The 21,958-nt window shown below is 42.3% G+C and overlaps 1 protein-coding gene across 3 annotated transcripts in view; it reads right to left on the reverse strand.

Moving 5' to 3' along the window:
• SDK1 (sidekick cell adhesion molecule 1) overlaps window positions 1-21,958 on the reverse strand; it is a 389,575-nt gene that overhangs the window by 135,754 nt on the left and 231,863 nt on the right. For all 3 annotated transcript variants that reach the window (XM_077186853.1, XM_077186854.1, XM_054643643.2), the window contains 8 exons: window positions 21,509-21,620; window positions 20,358-20,548; window positions 11,799-11,882; window positions 6,474-6,668; window positions 5,186-5,302; window positions 4,775-4,942; window positions 2,687-2,789; window positions 1,438-1,614 (listed from right to left, as the gene is read on the reverse strand). In XM_077186853.1, the coding sequence (XP_077042968.1) occupies window positions 1,438-1,614; window positions 2,687-2,789; window positions 4,775-4,942; window positions 5,186-5,302; window positions 6,474-6,668; window positions 11,799-11,882; window positions 20,358-20,548; window positions 21,509-21,620 (1,147 nt within the window). The remainder of the gene's footprint in view (window positions 1-1,437; window positions 1,615-2,686; window positions 2,790-4,774; window positions 4,943-5,185; window positions 5,303-6,473; window positions 6,669-11,798; window positions 11,883-20,357; window positions 20,549-21,508; window positions 21,621-21,958) is intronic.

Raw genomic sequence — 21,958 nt, forward strand, 5'->3', positions numbered from 1 at the left:
CGATCAGCAACAGAACATCAAAGGAAACAGAGAGGCAGGATTAAGAGGCAGTCCCAGTGCATGGAGAGGCAGCCAGCACAGCTGGAACAGCTGGGGTGCCTCAGCAGGGCACACAGGATGAGCCTCTCCCCACCAACTTCAGCCCAGATTTTATGGACCATAAAAGAAGCTCCTCAGTGGTCAGTGGGGAACTGCAAGAAACTCCAATTCCCTGTGCTGTGCTGGGCAGCTTTTGCTAATTTAGCATTAGGAAACTGTCCTGCTACTGAAGTGTTTAGCACATATTTATAGCTTTGTTTCAAAGTCCAAGCTTTAACATTCTTTTCAGCTTTAACATTCTTTTCAGTCTTTACTCTGCCCTCCATTCAAAAACTGCCTCAGAGAACAGTGAGCCTGGTTATGTAGCTGCAATATATCCTGAATTGTCTTCTGCTCTTGGATTCCAACCAGCAGTAAAATGCACTCCAGGAGGAGAGCTGAGGAGTGCTTAATTAGAAAAAGAATGTATGACCGCTCTTGGAAAATGGGCATCTGATGGAGCCTTGGCACTGTCAGAACGATGCTGTATCAAACAGCCCTCTGCACAGCAAATCTCAGAGGTGAACTCATTACACTGCCAGCCACACAATTGCCATCTTCTCAGAGACATCAGGCATGACCAGCAGAAACAGATGCAATTTTAGTTGAATTAAAGTGTACTACTCAAGCAAATAAATAAATAAATAACTCTACATAAAACATTACCTTCTTTTTTTTTTCTTTCATTTGATCTGCTCCACACATGTACCAAACCCACAGCTGTTGCTTTTAGTGATAAAAATAAAATGGAAGTGCACTTCACCCCAGTGGAATGACAGAAATAGAAAATATGGAACCATGTAATGACATTTTTATAATCCTTTTCCAGAGCAGAATGGCACTTTAAACATTTTTTTGTTTTTATTTTTAAAGATCCATAGGAATAAAGAAAGTCATAGATAAAACTAATTTTTTTTCCTGAAAAATGATGTATAAAGAGAATGCAAGAGTAAGCAATGCCCATCCAGGGAGCAGCTATTCTGATAAATGTTTAACAGAGAAAAAATACTAAAAGGAAGAAAACATTTTCTTGTTTTCAAACTTTGGCATCACAGCACAGCACTTGGGCTTTTTGGGAAAGCCCTACAGCATGGGGTGATAGAAGGATCCAGGTTTAAAGGAACCTTAGGAGATCTCTGGTCCAGTCTCCTGCTCAATGCAGGCTCAGCCCTGAGATCAGAGCATTTCAAAGCAATCTCATTAGCAATGAACCAGCCTTAATTTCCCTTAAAAAAAAAAAACAACCCACACCAAAAAATCAGAACTGCTGACTCTCCACAACAGCTAGAGTGCAATGTTAGAAAAACACCTGAGGGTGTCTGAAACTCAGTGTAGGGGCATTTAAGCTGGAGCACTCACATCACTTCCAGCCGCGCCGTCCTGGAGTCGTTCCCTCCGGGCGAAATGACCTCACAGGTGTAATCCCCGATGTCCCCCGACCACGTCTGGCTGATCAGGAGGGTCCCATCCTTCTCTACCGTGATCCTGGAACTGCTGGATGGGTTTATTACAGCACTGTCCTTCTTCCAAAGGTACCTGAGCGTTGCAATGCTTCAGTTATTGATCACTCGTAAGAACACCAGAACAGATTTATTTTAACTTTGCTGGAAGGGATCAGCTCCTGTCATCACATGTTAAAAATGACAGACCCCCGCAGCTACTTTCAAGAGCAGTGCCTTTTACAAATTTAAGTTTTAGGTCAACCGATCAGAATGAAAAATGTAATTCCATCTGAGATATTATGTATTTTACAAGGAAAAGATGGAGCACTCATACACATCCAAGTTCTTAAGTTCACCCCCACCAGAACATTAACTCTGCAGTTAATGGTGGGTGCTGGCCAGCTCAGTAACATTGGACTGCCAGCATCAGACACTTGTTGAAGGTTTTCTAGAGCTCACATATCAAAACCACCCCTCCCAACACATCACAGAGGTGTGGAGAGCCCAGAGACTCAATTTCCCCTAACCGAAATTTTTATACCCATATTTCCCTTTCCAAAGTTCTTTCTGCAGCTCACCCTTCAAGCACTCTCCAAGTTCTTCCTTTTATTTTATTTCATTTATGTTGCTTTCAGACTACATTAATTTTATGGCAAATTTATTTTCAAGTTTTGAGTTTCGTCTAAATGCTCTAATTCAAATTTTAATAGTCCAGAACAATTCTGGTTTCCTTTACATGGTTAGAACAGACTACAAGCCCAAGTTATTGAGTTGTTTCCACAAACATGGGCATCTCTGGTGTGGCTTTTATGCACCCCAGAGTAAACACTTCTGAAATCCTATTCCTTCTCTTTGGCTTTTACTCTCATTAAGTATCAGCCTCTGACACGTTGGTTTTATTGATAGTGTATTAACCTTGACAGTAAAATCATGGAAGGCTATATTGAAGTCATGAAGTGGAACATACCTCATTGTAAATAATACATAAGGCTGAAATGGAAGATGGGATTTATATGATTAATGATACAGTGTACAACCTTATAATGCAGTAATCAGGGGTTTGGTGTGAAAATCTGGGGTCCAGAAACTTTTCACCTAGTGCTATCCATACAGCTTATACAATTAAACTGGGATAAACCACACAAACGAGAAGTGCCACCACCAACCTGATTGAAATTCTGGGGTCGTGCGTGGCCTCGCAGCGCAGGGTGGCTGTGGTTCCTTTGATCACCGTGCTGTCCTCGGGAGGGCGGACAATGGAAGTGCGATCTGAAAGGAGCACAGCTCAGGTGAAATTAGAGCCTTCTGCCTCGGCTATTCACTCCGAGAGCAGGCACCGAGCCTTTGTCATTCAAAGCAAGAGGGACGCTGCTCTTGGAGCCTCTGCTGCGAAGGTTCCCCTCCCTCTACAGACATTGTGGCACAGGTGGCACAGGTGACACGCTGGGGGTGCTGAGAGGCACAGCAGCGCAGGGCACGAGTTCAGCCTGCTGGGGAAGAATGGCAAAACTCTCCAAACTCTCCCTTGGCTTGTGCGAGTGTCTGTGGGAGCTCCCTAAAGGCTAAACGAGTGTGTGGCAGCAAACACTGAATCAGGCAACGAGCCACGCTCAAAAACACAAACAAGACCCAGGAAAATCTGCGCAAAGGAAAACGCACTCGAAAAGCATCGAGAAAGAGGTAAACTTAAACCTACAACCTCATCAACTCCAGGGCAGTGCAGGAGCTCCTGGAAGAAAAATCTTCTATATCAGAAAGATGTTGTTTACTCAAATGTTTCAGAACATCCTTACTCAAGCCCCTCCTAGAGGCTCAGAACACAATAATTGCTGTAACTACAGCAACCAGATCCGGTGTGAAAGATCCCCATTATTTGTCACACACAGGAGGAGCAGCAGAGAGCATCAGCTGAGGCAGGGAGACAACCAGGATGAGCTTGGAAGATATGTGGATAATGTTAATAAGTCCCAAATCCCTACAGACATAATCAGCATCTACTGAGATATCTCATACATGCACAAGGAGGGACCATCAGCAAGATCAAAAGCTGACTCTAAATAGCATGGAATTTTTAGCATTACTCCTGATGCACATATGTAAGAATTCTGGCTTTACAATGGTGCTGTTGCTACACAAACATTAGGTTATATTCACTTTTCTTCCCCTCATGCAGTACAACAAATAGGAACTATCTTTAATACCTGTAAGAACCACAGCATTGAGAATTAATAGGAAGGATCTCCTTTACTTGATCCATACCCCTGGATATCGCCCAGTTTAGAGCACCCTGAAATTTCTACCAACTTGATATTGTCAATAAGACAAACATGACAGCCACATGACACAAATACATTACAGTTACTGCCAGGTATTCCCAGTTTCAAAAGGAAAAATGTGGCTGATTTAGCTTGCAGAGTTTGGGGATTAATAAATGCCAAATATGCACCACACATCAGCAGCACAATCAGTACTTCAAGTGCTGGAGAGGAGAGAAGCCACAACATTTCTATATTAATCCTCATCATCTCCATTATTTTCTGTTGCTCTTAGTCCCTGCTAAGGGATCATTATTTTGTACCTTGAGTAGCAAAATCCATGTTACACTTCAATTGAACTCACTTAGGAGTTACACAGGTGAACCTCTTGGATCACAGTCACTTCCTCAACAGAAGAAATATAAAAATATAGAGATCAAGGGAAAAAGGTGAATAACAAAACCATTTCATAGGATGCCTTGTCCCACATCAGTCTGTAGCAAGAGGGATTAGCTGAAATCTGCTGCACTTTGATTTGGCTTCCAACAGCAGCCAGAGCCACAAAAAATACAAAACTGTGAGGAAAATCCTATCTGTTGTGACTGTGGCCACTGCCTCAGTACCAGCACGGACTGGTCTGTGCTACCTGCAGACTCCTGGAGGCAGACACCACCTGAAACCAGCCAAATCTACAAGTTAAAAGCTCAGACTTGCATTGTGAGACACCAATGCAAAACCTGACTGAAACTGTAATTGTGATTGAAGCTCTATTTAAATACACTTCCTTTCACAAAATAGAGATTTATATGCATAATTCTCCAAACAAAAAAAGGGTTTTTGTGATAGGCTTCCTAAAATAGACACATTATTCCTATTAAATCATACAAGTAACGCTATTAACGAGAAAAGCATAATTACTAATGAAAATTTCCTGAGCATACAACAAAAACTGATTAATACTTGATTAAAGTTAGACTTTAAACAAAGCATTATCCTTACTCCACACTGTCAGCATCACAAAAGCATTCAGAGCTCCTTCAGAGTTGGCTGCACAGCAAGTGTAATTGCCAGCATCCTGCAGGAACACGGGCGTTATCTGGAGGCCTCCAGACTCGAGGAGAACGAAGCGAGGAATCTGCACCGAGCCACTGGCCAAGATCTGCTCTCCTGAAACACACAGGGGGAGCAGCATGGTTAGTGTCAGGCAGGATCAGGGACTGCAATTCCAGCTCTCCCAAAATGTTACATCCTGCCCAGGTCACTGGGTCACGATGGCCCCACAGCGAACCCACGGCTTGCGGCGCCAGGGGAAGGGGGAAAGAGGCACTGAATGGATCTACAGGGTCTCAGGAACAGGAATGGACAGGAAAGTGTGGATTACAGCTCTTCTACACATTAATAACTGGCTACCTTTCTTCCAGGAGATGGCAGGTCGTGGAGCCCCTGAAACTTCACAGGTCAGTACTGCAGTCATCCCCTCGGTGACCGTGGTGTCCTCTGGGGGCTGGATAAAGGCTGGCTTGATGTCTAGAATAAAAAATTCAAACATACTCAATGCCTCACCTCTCAGAAGATCCTTTAACTGTTACCGTGGATTACTTTACATTCACTTTTATAGAGCTGATCATAGAGAAGGACATGACAATAAGACATGAAAACCTTTCAGCAGTGACTGTAACCTTTTCTTATTCATCTCCCAGGAATTGCCTAATCCTGTTTATTACCTACACAGAAAATAAAAATCTATCAGTGCTTGTACCTGTACAAGTAAGATAGGTTAAAGAAAAAGGAAGATAAAGCTCAAAATGAGTGTTTGGGGGGAACTTGAGAAATCTAGATAAACAAAACTATTTTCCTTCATCTTCATAACAGAGTTCTTTAAGATGAAAAGCAACTTGAGAGAGGCATTAACTTTGAAACTTAAATGTCAGCCAAAAGAATTTAGAACCTGAGCCTTATCCAAGACATTTTCTAAGTTTCTTTCTCTCTTATTTTCCCCCAGTTGCATTTTATTGCAGTTTTTTTCCTGCAGTTTCCTAGATCTATATTGAACTGGGGCTGATTTATTTTCTTAGGCCAGTAGGAATTCTGGTCAGTATGTGCAAAGTACTCTTGGGCTAAAAATCAGCTCCTGAAGGGAAGTTTAATATTACAGAAATGACTGTTAATAATCACTGTTAAAAGACTACTAGGATTTGTAATTCTTCCATAGAGAAGCATGCACTTCATTAACAAAACCATTTAATCTGACTTTTTGGCCAAAAAAGACATTTAACTTGAACTTTCTTTCTTTTCCCTGACCAAATGCAGTTGCAGACAAAGGCAAATAAAATGATAGCATGCACAATCATGAAGCAGTAGCTCAAGTTCTGAATGGAATTACATTAGAGTGGAAATTGGAAGGAAACGAAGGAAAGATAAAAGTATTTCACAATTAATTTTTTTTCTTTTCACTAACATCTCTTTTTGCCATGTGAAATAGGGGAGTTCACCTCAAGCCAAGCTCTCCTGACGTCATGGAGAGCTTTCCCAGATGATTCAGCAGATTGTGCTGAGGCCACAGGGGCGTTTCGGGGTTCGTTGACAAGAATTCAGAGTTCTGCAGGTGGAACTAAAGCACCTCTGAGAAACACGATGGGTGCGGGGTCACCTACAGGGATAACCCCTCCTGCACCCCGTGCCAGCCCTCCCCACTCACTGGTGACATCCAGGTAGGTGTAGGTCTGGATCTCCCCAGCCTGGTTGCTGGCAAAGCACTGGAAGATGCCGGCGTCCTGCGGCCGCAGCGCGTGGATGCGCAGGCCCCCGCTCAGCAGCACCTTGTACCGGGGGTTCTCCAGCCTGCTGAGGGGCACTGAGTCCTTGTACCACACCAGGGTGGGGATGGGAACACCTGCTCAAGCAGAAAGAAATCACTGTTAGTCTTTGCAGAGCGTGTTTTAGGTCGTATCCCTGTTTTCCTGTCTTTCTAAGCCAATTATTTGTATTTTTCCAAGCTGCTTTAGATAAGTGGAGGCTGCATCTCACATTATCAATGGTAGTAACACATTGCACGACATGAGGGAATAAAACCAGCAAATACTAGGGGGGAATGTTGAGAAACATGTTATCAAATTACTTTCTTCACCCAATCATATTTCATGCTACTACAAAATAAGATTTGGAGCAATTTCATGTTGAAAGCCAGAATCATGCTCCTTAAACAGCAGCAGTGTGGCAATACAGCCAGTCTCTAAGACTGCTCCATCCCAAATAAGATTTCTTTGTGCTTCTGTAGCTAAGATAGCTGAAATACAAAGGAAATGGCAAATTACACATGAAAAATCAAGTGCTCACATGGCTGTACTTGAGTCCCAATTTAGCAGCTTAGTTTAAGCCAATGTACAAACAACATATTACCAACAATAGGATGGCTTTAAATTATTATTATTTTTATTCAGTCTCAAGCTTCACCTGCTATTTGAAAAAAGCAGGCATAAAGAGAAATAAAATTCCTAGCCTAGATAAAACTTACAGTCTCATTTATTCCTGTTTTCTTTCATGTACATGTTCCACAAACCCTGACACAGTTATTTCACACATATTTTTGTTGCTGTCATGTCCCCGTCACCCGGGATGAAGTGGCTGTAAATTTATTATACACAAATAGTGTAGGATTCACTTTTCTTCAAGAGATGTCAGGGCCCTAGAACAGTCTTTGACAGCTGTTCCCATCCCACTGCTCATATCAGACAATGTTTTATGTTTACATCCCAGAAATCCCCACTGGATCAAATGCTGGGGATTCGGTACAGAGATCAGGAGTGAGGCAGGTATTTTATTACATAATTAGATAATCACTGAGTGATTAAGATTGGAAAAGACCTCCAAGACCATCACCTTCCTGGGCACCTCCCTCCAATACCTGACAGCCCTTCCTGTGATTAAATGCTTCCTGATGTCCACCCTGACCCTGCCCTGGCACAGTTTAACACCATACCTCTCATCCTGCTCCCATTGCTCCCTGGACAGCCTGACCCCATCTTGCTACAGGAGGGTGAATTGTGGAGAGCCTGTCAGGAATTGTGCAGAGCCAGAAGGTCCCCCCGATCCTCCTTTTTTCCAGGCTGAGCCCTCCCAGCTTCCTCAGCCTCTCCTCACAGGATTTACACTCCAGACTCTTCTGCTCCTTCCCCTGGACACGCTCCAGCCCCTCAATGTCCTTCCAGAACTGGGCACAGCACTTGGGGTGCTTTTGAACACTTTTCACTTAAAACCTCAGACCAACACAATTTCTTGTAATAAGGTAAGAGACCGCAAACTTAAATTCATGGGTGGGTGAAATTTGCCCAAATAGAGAAGAAGTGTCACTGAAGCATGGAGGATGGGATGTCACTGATGAATTGAGCATCTGCAGACAATGAATTTCGCTGCAATGCTGGCAGTCACTTGATGTTCCGAGAGCTAAAGTGCCATGGGAAGATCTATATAATCATCATTATCATTTTAAAACTCCCAAAGTTAAATACTACTGTGTTATGCTTCCATTCACATCTTCTCTCAGTGTACTTATTCTCTTTATACAGACAAAACTGTATTAACTCTGGAAGGAATGTACAAACAATGTATGGAAATGACTGAAAAACAACATCCAATTGCTGTTGTTACTTTTATAAACACGTATCATTTACTTCAATCACCTCTGATGCTTTTGTTCTGCTGATAAAATAAAATGTACTCATGACGCAGATAATCATCTCAGGAAGAAACCCACTATGTAGAAGTGCATTGTCTGATAGAGAATAGACACGATGTAGGAGCTTGCAATAGGCATAATTTAAATTTCATACAACAGCCCATATACAGAATTAGCGTAAATTTCAATGTTCACAATTCTCGGTGAGGGTGTTATTCATCTCTTGAAAATCCTCCTGGGCAAATACAAATTATCACTGAGTAATGAAGAAACAGATGATGCAAAATGGAATAGTTCTCCTGATGCTGAGAAGCTCGGAAATGATTTCAAGTTTAAATAATAGCAACTCCATTTTCCCACACATTAGACTTGATAGGCACCAAGGAAATAATGAAATCCTGCATTCAGAACACTGAAACCTTTAACACTGGTGTCATTCCATAAATCCCATTCTACTAACAGTATTGGCAAACCTTCTAATCCTATAATCACTGTGAGATACACCTTCCTATCACCAACTCAGCTGACAAACTGAATATTACCATCTCTATTTCTCTCCTTTTCAGTTACGGGTATCTTCCTCCACTCAAAGTTATGAGTCTGAATAATAGGATCTTATCTGAGCACTCTGATGCCTGTCAGCAGCATTCATCTGGGCTTTAGTGATCTTCCCAGAGAGATTTGTCTTCCAAGTTGTACACACATTCTCTTCTAATTTTGCTACCTGTTTGGCTGGAAAAAATGGTTAAACCCAGCTTTTCTCCTCTTCTACCCACCCCACAGCCTTTCCTCCCCACACAAAGGAATTTTGCTTTTTTTTTTCTCTAAACATCTTCTGGTGAAAAAATTATGAAGAGAAGAAAACACTTTAAAGACCTTTTGCACTCTACCTTTCCAAGCAGTATTGGCCCGACCCTGCTGCTCAGGAGGTGAGAGTGGCCTAAAAAACTGGCAGCAATAAATAAAATAACCTTATTTCTCAGTTGTGTGCAGCACAATTCATTTTTCACAGACAAATTAATCTAGTGTCAGGGGGGAGAAGGGAAGGCAGGAAACAGAGATTCTGGTTCTGGCTTTGCCACTTCTCCTGTAACCTTGGGCAAATAACTTATGGAACCCGAGGCTCAGCTCCTCCATCTGGGAAACAGCTGCTTGACTCCCTGCCAAATTTCACTTAAGAACCTCCATGAAAGACTCAGAATATTCACTGTGTCATCTTTGTTATTTATTTTTTACCGCCTCCTCTAGATCCCAGCGAGCTCCTGAGGAACCCCCAAAGCATCTCTTCCATCTCCTTCTCTAAACAGGTAGAACTGAAGTCCAATTAACTGCGCTCCCCAGACAGCACCACCGCTGCCTGCAGCTCCAAACTTTCCACAAGCAAATCAGAGAGAGCATTTAAAGGAAACCCATTGAACATTCAGGCAGCATCAGCCACTGCTGGAAGATAAACAGCAGAGCCTGGTTCCTGTGGCCTGATACCCCGAAACTCCATTACAGGGAGCAGGGAGCTCCAAGCTGCAAGTTGCAATTTTATTTACAGTTAATCTCTGCTTATACTGTGAAATTAATCTGTCTCTCACACATCCATAGCGCACCAAGTCTTGGCAAATGGGCTTTGTGCACACAGCCTGATGGGGCTGGGGAAATACAATCTGTCTTCCATTTACAGCAAAGGTAGAGGGCAGCTCTGCAGTTTCCCCTGTGCTTTGTTCTCCCAGCTCAGAACAGGGAGGCAGCAATCTTCATTTACCCTCTTTTTAAGTGCTGGCAATTGCTAGATTTGTGTAATAATGGATCAAATTTCCTCTATGTTTAATTCTAGTACCTGCCCCTTATATGTGTTATAGATACTCAACAAAATAATCCACAAGGAAACAGGTTTTCATGCTCCTGCACCACATTTACCATCAAATCAGATGTGCACTACAGGAGTTGAACAGAAATAATTAATTTTTTCTAATAAGGGTTTCCCATATCTCCACTGAGAATAGTTATGAGTGCCCCACTAACCCCCATCAGGAACTAAACTGCTCAAAGAAAAAGTGAAGGTAGAAGGAAGAGTTAAAGTCAGCCTCAGGTCTTCCTGATTCCTCCAGGTTTTGGGTTGGGTTGTCTTGTTGTTTTTTTTTTTTTTAATTCATGAAATCTGTTTGAGACAGCAGATGGGTTCCTGGGGAACTCCACTGACAGCAGGTCCTGCTGTGTTTTGCTTAAAAAGCTATTAATGAAGAAGAAGACATTGTCTCTTATCGTCTGATAGCTTCATTTCCATCAGAGCTTTTTGTAAGAGATCTCATCACAGGCTTCTGAAATTCCAAACCAGCCACAGCACCCTTAACAGATACACTTGCTTATCACACAGTTTGCAAAGACTCCTTCTAGAAAAGCAGTGCTGACTCTTTCCTACATAAAACACAGGGAAAAATGCTTAAATCACAGTGGCAATAACACAATCACGCAGTGACAATGTCTTTATTGGCTCTGATTTGGAAGAAGACACCACACAAATAAGCTGGGTCTTAGGTCTGGGTGCTTTTTTAATCAAGGATGGGATCTTTTTCCCTAAGGACCTCATGGCATTTTATGTGTGTTGCTTCTTAAACTCAGCACCAGGGAAAGTGAGAAAACAAAATTGTTCAGTCCCTCACCAGAGTCACAGAGAAATTTGGTGACTTTGAGAAACCTGCTCTAAACGCATAATGACAACATCTCCTACCTAACAGTGCTGAAATAGGTGGGGATTGCATTTCTGTGGAGCTCGAAACATGATTTGAGTCAGGTGGAATTCTAGACTTTTGAAGCCTTTTATATTATTAAACCACCTATCAATTAAAAACTGCCTGTAATAGTCCTGCAGATTTCATAACTACATTCAGATGTCAGAGTTACTGACATTTCTATTCACTGTAAAAGTTCCTTAAGTTTTAGAAGAAAGGGCATTGTGACTGTTGAAAATAAGGACTGTTTGCATTGCAGGTGATGGGTTCCACAACCACGCTCTCCCCTCAACCCATTTTCTGGCTCAAGATATTTAAATCTCTTCTCTAGTGACAACTCTGAAGCACAGGCAGGATCCCAGAGCGACAGGAGCAGGACTTGTGCTCCCCACAGACAAACATCAGCATGCCAGCATTATTCCAAGTTAAAGTAAATTACAGGAAATACCCAATTCTCCAAAGGGAAGGGCCAACCCTCTTCGTTTTATATGGGACCTGTGATAATCAGCAATAACACAGAGACTTCTAAACATTAAAAACTTACAGAGAAAGTTTGTGTAAGATGAATTCTTCCAAACTGGACAGACACATGCCATCAATCCAGGTTGGAACTGCTTTGTGCACTCACCCATGGCCTGGCACAGGATGTCCACGTCCTTCTCCACCTCAGCCAAAATCACATTCTGGGGTTCAGCCGTGAAATACGGAGGTTCTTGGGGAAAGCAAACAAAAGTCAACAAGCAAAGCCACAGCAAAGTGAAAAACAGGCACTCATTAAAAAATATTAATCACAGAATCTCTCCACTGGTGGTGCATCTGATGTAAGGGGTTACAGATTTGTTTGTCTCTATTTGGAGGTGGGGGTTTTTTTGGTAGTAAAAGCATCATAAAAATAAGGCCTGACAATGTTTGCTATGCTGAGCATGAATTCCAGAGTGGAGTCAATGGAAGGTAAAGATTTAGGGGTTTGCACTGCAAATTAATACCCAGAGCAGGGGCTACTTTTCATTTTATAGGACTGAATCATTGAACGTGTTAATTTTTTGCTTAGAAAGGCCCTCCCGAGAGGTTTATAAAGGTTTATATTTACAATGTACATTTTATAGGATAGTTTGCTTCAGTATCTAGACTGCATTTCACCTCAGCAAGGCATGAAGTATGTCAAATAAAGTGCCATGGCATGTCACAGAGTCGACATCAGAGGACAAGTGCAGCATAATTAAAAGAAATTCCTCTCAACTGTTTTATTTCGAGAAAGCAAACAGATTTAATGCTTTAATTGAAGTTATAGTAATAATCATAAAAATCCCCACTTTATCATTAGGGCTAAAGAAAAGATATTAGATGTTTAATTAAACAAAGACCAGACTGCAGAAATTGCAGAGTATGCTGGCATGTAACTCTTTCTTCTATGCAGCATAAAATTGAAGAGCATCATGTCAAATTCCCAGAGGCACTAAGGTTGCAGTCATTATCATGGTAACTAAAGACTGTCATAGTTTGTTCAATGCAATTATCATCTGAGTACTGGTTTTAGAAGGATTTTACTTGATTATAAATGCAGTTCTTCTGCAGCATAACGAAACTCAGTGCTAAGTTTTAAGAAGTACAGAAAAGGCAATGTAAGTAGCTTGTGAAACTGAGTTATTTGTATTTCCATTTGAAGGAAATTGAGTATGTTTTAAAGTATGTAGGAAGCTGCAAGATACAAGGTAATTTGAGCTGACCTGCTCTCAAATCTCTTCACCAAACACAACTGGAAAAAAAAACTTGTTGCTATATTATTGCTAGGGCATGAGCATTTTAGTAAATAAAATCAAAACCATATAAATTTATCCTACAAAATCTTGTTGCTGCTTGCAGTGTAGCAAACGTGGCTGTCACACTGTGGGGTGACATCAGGAGGCACCAGGTTAGAACAGAACCTCCCCTTTCCCAGCAGTTCTTCCTTCTCACTACAATAAAATACTTGCTTGGGTGTACAGAACTGGGGTCTTGTCTGAGCACCAATGGATATTACAATTCTGTATTCATTCCAAATAAAGCCAATCAATATCAGTCTTCAGCATACCATGCAGGGGAGGAGGGGAGGTTGCAAACTGCCTGCAATAGTTGTTTACCCAGCAAAACCAATAAAAACAAGCAACCTGATTTATTATATTCTAATAATATACATGTGTTAACATTATTGATCCTCACTGCCTAAATATAAAGCTATTAATAAACATGCATAATAAGCTGTGATTTATTGCATATGATCTCATGCGTTAATCTCAACAACAAATTGAGAAGCTGAATGTTTAATTGAAATTCACTGATGGCACACCCTTTGACATGTTTGATCAGCTAAGTTGCTGAGTCCTCTGCAATTCATCTAAGTCCATGTTTTCACTCTGAGCACTCTCCTTCCTCTCACACCATCCTCCAAGCCCTGCCTGGTGTTTTCCTTGTGCTCCATTTCTCTAGATGTTACCTTCTGAATTTCCAAACTTTCAGCTCAGTGTCCTCATCTATGTGTCCTGTCTGTGTCCACACGTCCATCTCTCAAAATAAAATTTGAATCTTTCATTCCATGGCAATTTGATGTGATTGTGGGGTGAGGAGAAAGCAACGCTGGGCTAGGAAGGCTTCCAGACACATACTCACAAATCCAGACATTCCCTTCTAAGTCTGGGCTTCTTCTGTGAATGTCTCTCCAGTCATTGAAGTTCATCTTTTGCTTAGGGAGGTCCTGACTGCACCTTTCCTTTTATAAAGGATTCTGCTCTTAATGGGCCAATCTCTAAACTTGGCAACCTTCAGCCACCAGCTCTCAAACTTTCTCCTGGATCAGCAACATACTCACACACCAGTGATAAATTTGCAGATTTATCTTCACTGTGGGCCTGCAGTCCAGCTGCAAAGCACTTATGTGACCTCAAAGATGCTGGTAGTTCCATGACCTCTGTTTATGTGCTGCTGCTGCTGCACAGCTCCTGCAGTTCCACCTGGCATATTTACACTGTTGTCTTTCCCAGTGTCCCTCCCAAAATCCCAACCTGTGCTCCTTCCTTTAAATCCCACACAGGCTGCTTGACACCCTTTGTGACATTAAGAGATACTTAGGGGAGCAGGTATCAAGCAATGAATTACATGACAAAGAGCCTGAAGTCAGTGACAACTGTCACTTAGCAAACGGGATGTGATGGTATAAAAAGAAGACTCACATCAGTGTTTCTGAAAGAAGCAGTGAGAAACAGAAGCAGACAAGACAGAAAAAGAGCAGGAGCAGCAGAAAGATGCAATCTAAAGGCCACAGGCAGATCCCAGAGGACTTTTGGTGCCAACAGATTTGATTTCTAGTCTTGAAGGCCAGACTCACTTCTTCCCCCAGACTAAAGGCTGCTGAACTCTGTTCACAGGCACTCCAGCAGCTGGAGGCACTGCCAAATGCTGCACCTGACACAGGGACAGCAGCTGCCCACAGACAAGTCAGATCCCATTCTTGAAAGAGAAGCACTGATACAGAAAACCTTCCATGAGCAACTCTGCAATTCATGGCCTGTACTGACTAAAAACTGACACCAGCCTGGGTGGGATGGCAAGGCTGATTGATAAGGGATTTCTGATTGATAAGGGATTTCTGATTGATAAGGGATTTCTGGAAGATCCAGAATAGCACATGGCCAGCAGAGGCTGTGGTAAAGTCTAACATACCTGGAAAATTAGCCTTGGTGGTGCAAGGAATGAGGGGATTCCAGGAATATCAGTGTAGGGATACCCTAAGGGGTTTTAAGGCAAATAAGAGTGATTTCACACAGCTTCTCATCTCATTGTGGCTGGGGTTGGAAGTGGCCCCTGGAAATTACCCAGGCCAGTCCCCCTGCTAAAGCTGGCTCATTCAGGGTAGGCTGCAGGTGAGGTTTTACCATCTCCAGAGAATGAAACTCCACAACCTCTCTGAGAAGCCTCTTCCAGTGCTCTGTCACCCTCCAAGTAAAGAAGTCTGAGTTTTCCATGCAGCTGTGCAGCTTTTCCACACCCATGTGCCATTCACCAGCAGCATGGATGCTCTAAAGGTCCTGTGGAGGAAACAGCTCCATTTACAGGCGCTGAGCAACTGCAACCTCAGCTCCTCACTTTTCAGAGGTGTCAGATGCATCATCTGCACGTCAGGTTTTATGCCCAAGGGCCTGAATGCCCAGCATTAACTGCAAGGGAGAAATTCAGAGTATCTGAATTTGGGTTGTACAGCACCTGGTGAATGACTGTCAGAAAGAGGCCATAAAAATGCAGCACTATTTATAGGGGTCAGATGGCATTCTGAGGGGGCATTCTGGGTGGCTGTATATATGACTCCACTGCATATTTATAAGGCTTGGTTTGAATCACACAGTATGAATTTAACATTTATTGTTGTAGGCAATAATCATGTGTTGAAATTTAATATGTGTGGTGAAATTATAGCATCTTCCAAAGAATATAACGTGCCAGACACAAGTCCCCACACACTGCAATTTTTAGGAATGACAGTAATTTGCCAGTATCAGGTCAAACATTTAAATTTTTTGGAAATTATAGAATCACAACAGTTAGAATAGGAAAGGACCCATTACTCCAAGTTCACCCTGCTGGCATTGTGGTGTCTGGCAACGAGAGGGGTCACAGCCCATATTAGTCTGAAAGAAACAGATACTGCATTGTTCAGATATTGTATTGGTTTTGACTGATCTTCACTAAAATGTCAAGTACAAGCAAGGGGGGAAAGAGTATTTGAATATAAATGGTGTTTTTAATAGTTGTTGAGGGTTTTGGAGTTTTTTTTCCACTCCAGACATCACTGGAAAGATGTGTCTCAGAAAAGCCCTTGGGAGCCTGCAAAATTTGATCCTGTTCTAACTTCCACCGTGCAGAGTTACATGGTCACTGATTTTAACATTCAAAAGATAGCAGTCAGCATCCATTACATACCCTTCAAGCTGCACTGGAGATGTGTGACCTAATCCTAGATACACACATGAAAGTCAGAAAGAACAGAGAAAGCCCCAGGGGCTCCTCCAAAGCTGAAATTCCTGAATCTCTCAGAAACTCAGGGCTGCATATTTAAGAGGAAAATTGAACCTTCAACACGGAAGCCTTCCTCCAGCATTACCATAAACTAATTTATTTGGTGAATATCTTCTAAAGGAAGAGGAACTGGAAGCTTGACAGCCCCTTGTAGGTATAAAAGTCTGTAACTCCAGACAGAGGATCAGACTGGCCATGCTGGGAGAGAAGACCCATTGTGGATGCAGGTACAGCAGGCTCCTTGGAGCAGGAAGTTTCTTTGCATGAATATCAGGTTAAAACAGAGAGAGATGAAAAGATCCATGTGGTTTCTTGCTACCCCTACTGTGAGCAGCAGCCTGTGTGTTCTGAAATAACAGCCCAGGGAACACATGTCCTGTCTGCAGGGCTGAAAGGAGGAAGAACTTGTTGGGAATACCAGAGACAGAGCTGGGCTGCCCACAAGTCCCACTGCTCCCCTTGGGGGTAGGTCCTGTTGCATTTAGGCCCAAGGCAGAATGTCTGTGTTCATCTCAGAACCTCTGAGGCTTGACAAATCAAAAGCTGCAAATATTTCTTTCCTTTGAGCCCAGACTGTGATTAGGCGAGTCCAAAGACATTTCGTATTATAGTTTTCCTGAAAACTTATTATTTTCTTACACAGTAGATGAGCACAGTCATCAGGATCTTCCCCTTAAGCACCACACATGAAAAATTATTTCCACTGCTTTCAAAGAAGGCATCTGCAGTGTTTCAAAGTGTCTAAGCTGGAGCCACGAGAGCTGCTGGTTCCAGAGGTCTGAGCACGAGGCACTGAGGTGCTCGTAGCTACAGAGGGAAAAAACTTCTGCTCTGGCAGCTCTGTACACACCATGCAAATTCCTGAGCAGCAGAATGCACAAAGAAGACCCTTCAGCATCTGGACACTCCTGGAGAAGAGTGAGGAGAATCAGCCCCACAGTCCATGTCAGAGCCCAGCCAGGTGGGCCCTTAGGCCAACACTGGAGCTTGTCCGTGTTCCTGAATCCTGTGGTCCCACAGAGCTGAATTCTCCCAGGATGAGAATAACATGTCTTTTAATGTAGATCTCTGGGCACAAAAATCTCTCCAAAAGAAAGGAAGCCCTCTCCTCTGACTCTCTTTTATTCATTTGTATTCCTTTGGACAGACCAACAAGGCTTCAACCCTTGGTTCTGCACAACCACTCATCATGCCAGGACCTTTTTTCAAATTGTTTTTCTCATTTTTTTCAGGTTTTACTATCAGACTACATTTAATTTAAAGAGCAGTTTGGATTTCATACAGTGGAAGAGTTTGGTTCCTCATTTTTTAAAACTCCTAAAATTCATAATTTCCCGTAGAACAGTCATTTAAGAAATGACTATTGCCATTTGTCACTAAAACTTGCAGAAGTGGAGCAAAAGAATTTAAGATTATCTCAGCTTTCAAATTGGTTTGTTCATGGGAAGACTCTTTAAATTACTTAATCTTCAAACTGTTAGTGATAAAACAAATGTGCTCTTATCTAATCTGCAACAAATCTTTCCCAAACTGTTACTCTGCCAAGCGAGGAACATGATACCCTTTAAAAATTTATAACAACTGCAGCTAATAAAACCAAGGTTTGGAACCACCTCAGTTTATCTTTTCTGGAACAATATGAAGATGTCAGGGAGCTCTTTGCCACGTTCAGAAGAAAAGTGCAGCAGCACACAGCTAGAGGATTTTCTTGTTTATGCAGTACTACTCTAATACATTGGAGATTCAGGCTTTTTCAATAGTATTGTGATTTTAATTTACAGACTGAGATATATTCTCAGAAATATCCAGAAAAACTTCTGAGATAATACTGTAGGACACAAATAATAATTTGCTGAGTAGATGCCTTTGTGCTAAGTTCCACTGCCTTCTAATAGAGCTCTGGTTGCCATCTGAGCCACACTCAAAAAATTGTGTGACTTCTCTTAGCTGGGAAAGTCAAGGACTGATACATTGGAAAAAAGCTTTGATTAACTCAGTGTTTGTGACATCTTTGATGCATCTTTTCATTGCTACCCCTGTTCTACCTGTTAATAGCAAAATATTTTTCTCTCTTGTTTCACAGAAGCTCTTACAGCCATGCTATTGAGGGGCTGTATTTGATTTCTCCCATTCTGCAAACAAACCTCTTCTTTTAAGCTAATTTCCTTTTTCTGTTAGTTGAGACCCCTCATTAAATCCACGCTGTGTTATTCTCCCAAGAAGTACAGCTCATTATCAGCTCCCAATCTACACATCCACACTACAAATATTTTATGCATGCAAATGGACAAGCATTCCTGATTCTCTCTAAGTACTGCCCCCATGGACTAGGAGAGATACACTGCAGAAAGCCTTAGGTTTGAATCTTGTCTGCACTTTCCTCTAGAACCCGTCCCTTGACTAATTAAATGACAGCCAGATCCATCCAAGAATTCTAAAGCTGAATATAAGTTATGCATTAACTACTAATCCTTTGATTTGGTTCCCTGTTTAGAATTAGAGATCCATCCTGCAAGCTCAAGAAACTCATAAATAAAGAAATCTATCAGGCTTTGCTGACACGTTGAGTAAACACCTGCATCTGAAGTGTCGTGTTCCATCAGAAGGAAATAAAAGTAATTGGTAACCAATTTGTTTCTGCTTTCTTTCATCTGCTTGTTCTTATCTACAGACCTTTTCATAACTTCATTCCCTGACAGCCTCCTAAAACTGGAGAGGAAATAAATAAAACATTTAAAAATAAGAGAGCAGGTAAGCTACTAAAGCACTGCTGGTTTAATATGATTCCCCAGTGATTATTTTTCAGTTTTATTGTAACTGTATTTAAAAATCTTTTCGATTAACCAAGAGGCTGCTTTAAGTATTGCATTAGGCTGGATCTGACATCACAGCAACAAAGGCAAACCAGCTACAATAAAATCTTATGAATAAGGAAGAGTTTAAACAAAACCTATAAATAAGTAAATCCATCTCTGCTCCTTAAAGAGAAGGTAATAACTCCAAGGAACAGAGGGCAAGGAAAGAGACTGGAACCAAACTTTGTCCAGTAGGTAATAAATATAACAGACACACAGTGCTCTAAATGAATCTGGAATGGAGCTTTGCAGAGGGAAGATCTGCTTTCTCACTTAACAGCAGCTACTACAAATTGCTTTAGCAGAATACAAATCATACAGCAGTCTTTAAAATTGTATTTTCAGAAGGCTCAAAGAGGTAAAGAATCGTGGGCTGCATTCCCTCTGCAAAGCTCCAGGAGTGCACGTGCCTGAGCCCTGAGCAACGCTGAGGCTGCTGGCCCTGCCAGGGCTCCAACCTCCCCAGGACACTCCCACAGACAAAAGCTTGACTTGACACAACCACATCTGGCTGAAAACATCTCAGTGTCCCTAGCCTAAACCACCTCTTTCAGTTTAACAGTCCTAAACCACTCCACACTGTGTGCACTGTGCTAACATGCAGAATTTCATCAGACATGCCAGGAGCCACCATTCCCAAATTCCAACCTCCTCCCTACAGCAACACTCGGAGAGGAGGTGGTGGTGGAAACAGGCAGGGAAAGGGCAGCAATGTCCCCTTTAAAAGAATTAATTCCAAAGTTTCCCTGGGAGCTGGAGGTCCAGCAAACAGAGCTGCTTTAATGGCATTTGCTTCCCTGTCCTGTTGCCTCAGCAATGCTCTGTGCCTGCAGAATGTCCTTGGCCCCCAACTGGCACCTGCAGCACACGAGCACAGGAGTGCTCCTAAAAGCCTTCTTGCAAAAATACAGGCACTTGACATATGAAAACTGGATGTAAGCAAGGCAGGATATAATCAGGATTTAATGCACCTAAAAGCCAAGATAGGGAAGCTGCCCATTAAGGATTTTACTACTGTATTTCTCAAAATTCCCATTAAATGTATAGTTTCGCAGGGGATTTACAATCACAGCAGTGTTTAAAAAAATCTATTTGATGAATTTATATTAGCAGGGAAGAACGGCTGAATTAATTTGGAAGATAACCCTCCTTCACCTCCTTTGTTCTGTTCTCTGAAGAAAGGTTCAAATGTAAGGTCAATGAAATATTAAGATATCAATTTTATTTCCTATTATACCTCAGCCCAGAGCCTTTTTTACTAAAAAACACATTGCCTCGAGAATTACCCAAGATAGAAAGGAAAGCTTTAGCTCTTGCTGGCTCCTCTGTGCTCTCTCTGAGTTTGGCTTCACAGAAGTACATCCCCACATCAGCAGAGGTCGGGTTGGTGATAGTGAGGCGTCTCCCAAAGCTGCTGATGCCACTGGTGATCTTGATTCCATTTCTCTTCCAGGTCACGCTCAGCCTCTCAAGAGGTCTGCCAAAAAAACCCACAAGAATAAAATAAAACATATATACTACAGAATAATCTCTGTGTGCATATATATATATATGTTTATACACATGAGGAATATAATATTACAGATTATAAAACTTCTTTAAGTCTTCCTCTATCCCCAAAACACACTGTTAAAAAGTAAATACATGTATAACTTCTACACATCAAGGACTACAGACTACTCAAGTGGCATTATGCAAGTACAGCTAATTGATACAGCAATAGAACTTAAGTGCTAATAATTTGATTTCTCCAAGCAAAAGGAGTAAATACTGCTATGGGAATCAGCTGCATGGGAAGTGCTTTCATTACAACTCAATTACCAAAACAATATTAATCATATCAAGAACATCTCTGCCCTCAGAGGGGAAAGTAAATCAGTTGGTCTTATCACCCAAGGACTTCAACTATTCACTTCCACTGAAATTCAAAGCTATTCAAGGCCAGCTAGATAGAAACATAGGGGAATGCTGTGAATTCTGTATTACAGTGCATTATGAACAGTTGAGCAATAATCACTGCAAAATGAGAGTGTCTGAAAAAATTACTTCATAGGAGATCCTCACTAAATTTATTTACTAGGAAGCACCAACTGTTCAACAGCATCACCTCTGCTGTTGATAGGCAACAGCTGAAACATTATTAACCCTCACCATAATTTTTTCCTTAAGATAGTGTCTGATGCTTGAACAGCACTTTTCCTTTCCATGTGAGGACCAGGTGGGAAAGCACCCCTGCCTGACCCTCATTTGGCCAGAAAAATCAATGGGTTTAATTCAGTAACATTGGACAAACAAGATCACTCATAAGGTCGCTGTGAAGAGCGAGCGTCCTGCTTCAATCTCCAAATTATTAACAATAAAGAAATGAAAACAACGTCCTCTGTGCTTCTGCAGAGAGGACAGAGTCGCTGTGGGGGCTGTGGAGGTGTTCCCATACCTGGCGTTGGCCACGCACTCCAGGGTGGCCTCGCTGCTGCCCGACACCACGCTGGTGTTGTGGGGGCGGATGACCATGGCCGGAGCCGCGCTGTCCGAGGGGCTGCTGGCACCTGCAGGGCACAGACACACCTGGTGAGCCCCAGTGACAGCTGGGACACGAGGGTGCCACCGTCCAGGCACTGCTGCAAGCATCACCCTTCAGCCTCACCACAGGCTGGCACCGCCAGGGGGGCGTTCCTGATGGCGTTCCAACCAAGCCAGCACCAAAACCCCACTGTGGGAACCCAGGACATCCCTCTGGCTGCCCTGGAGGGCTCGAGCCCCTGCCCGGGGGGCTCAGAGACCTTGGCACAGAGCCCAAGACCCCTGGGACTTTGATTTAGCCCTTGGAAAAAAACAATTACCAACCTTGTATGAAGAATGACAAGTCAAAAGTGTTTCAGTAGAA

The sequence above is a fragment of the Agelaius phoeniceus genome, chromosome 16, assembly GCF_051311805.1.
Source record: "Agelaius phoeniceus isolate bAgePho1 chromosome 16, bAgePho1.hap1, whole genome shotgun sequence".
NCBI classification, from domain to species: Eukaryota; Metazoa; Chordata; class Aves; order Passeriformes; family Icteridae; genus Agelaius; species Agelaius phoeniceus.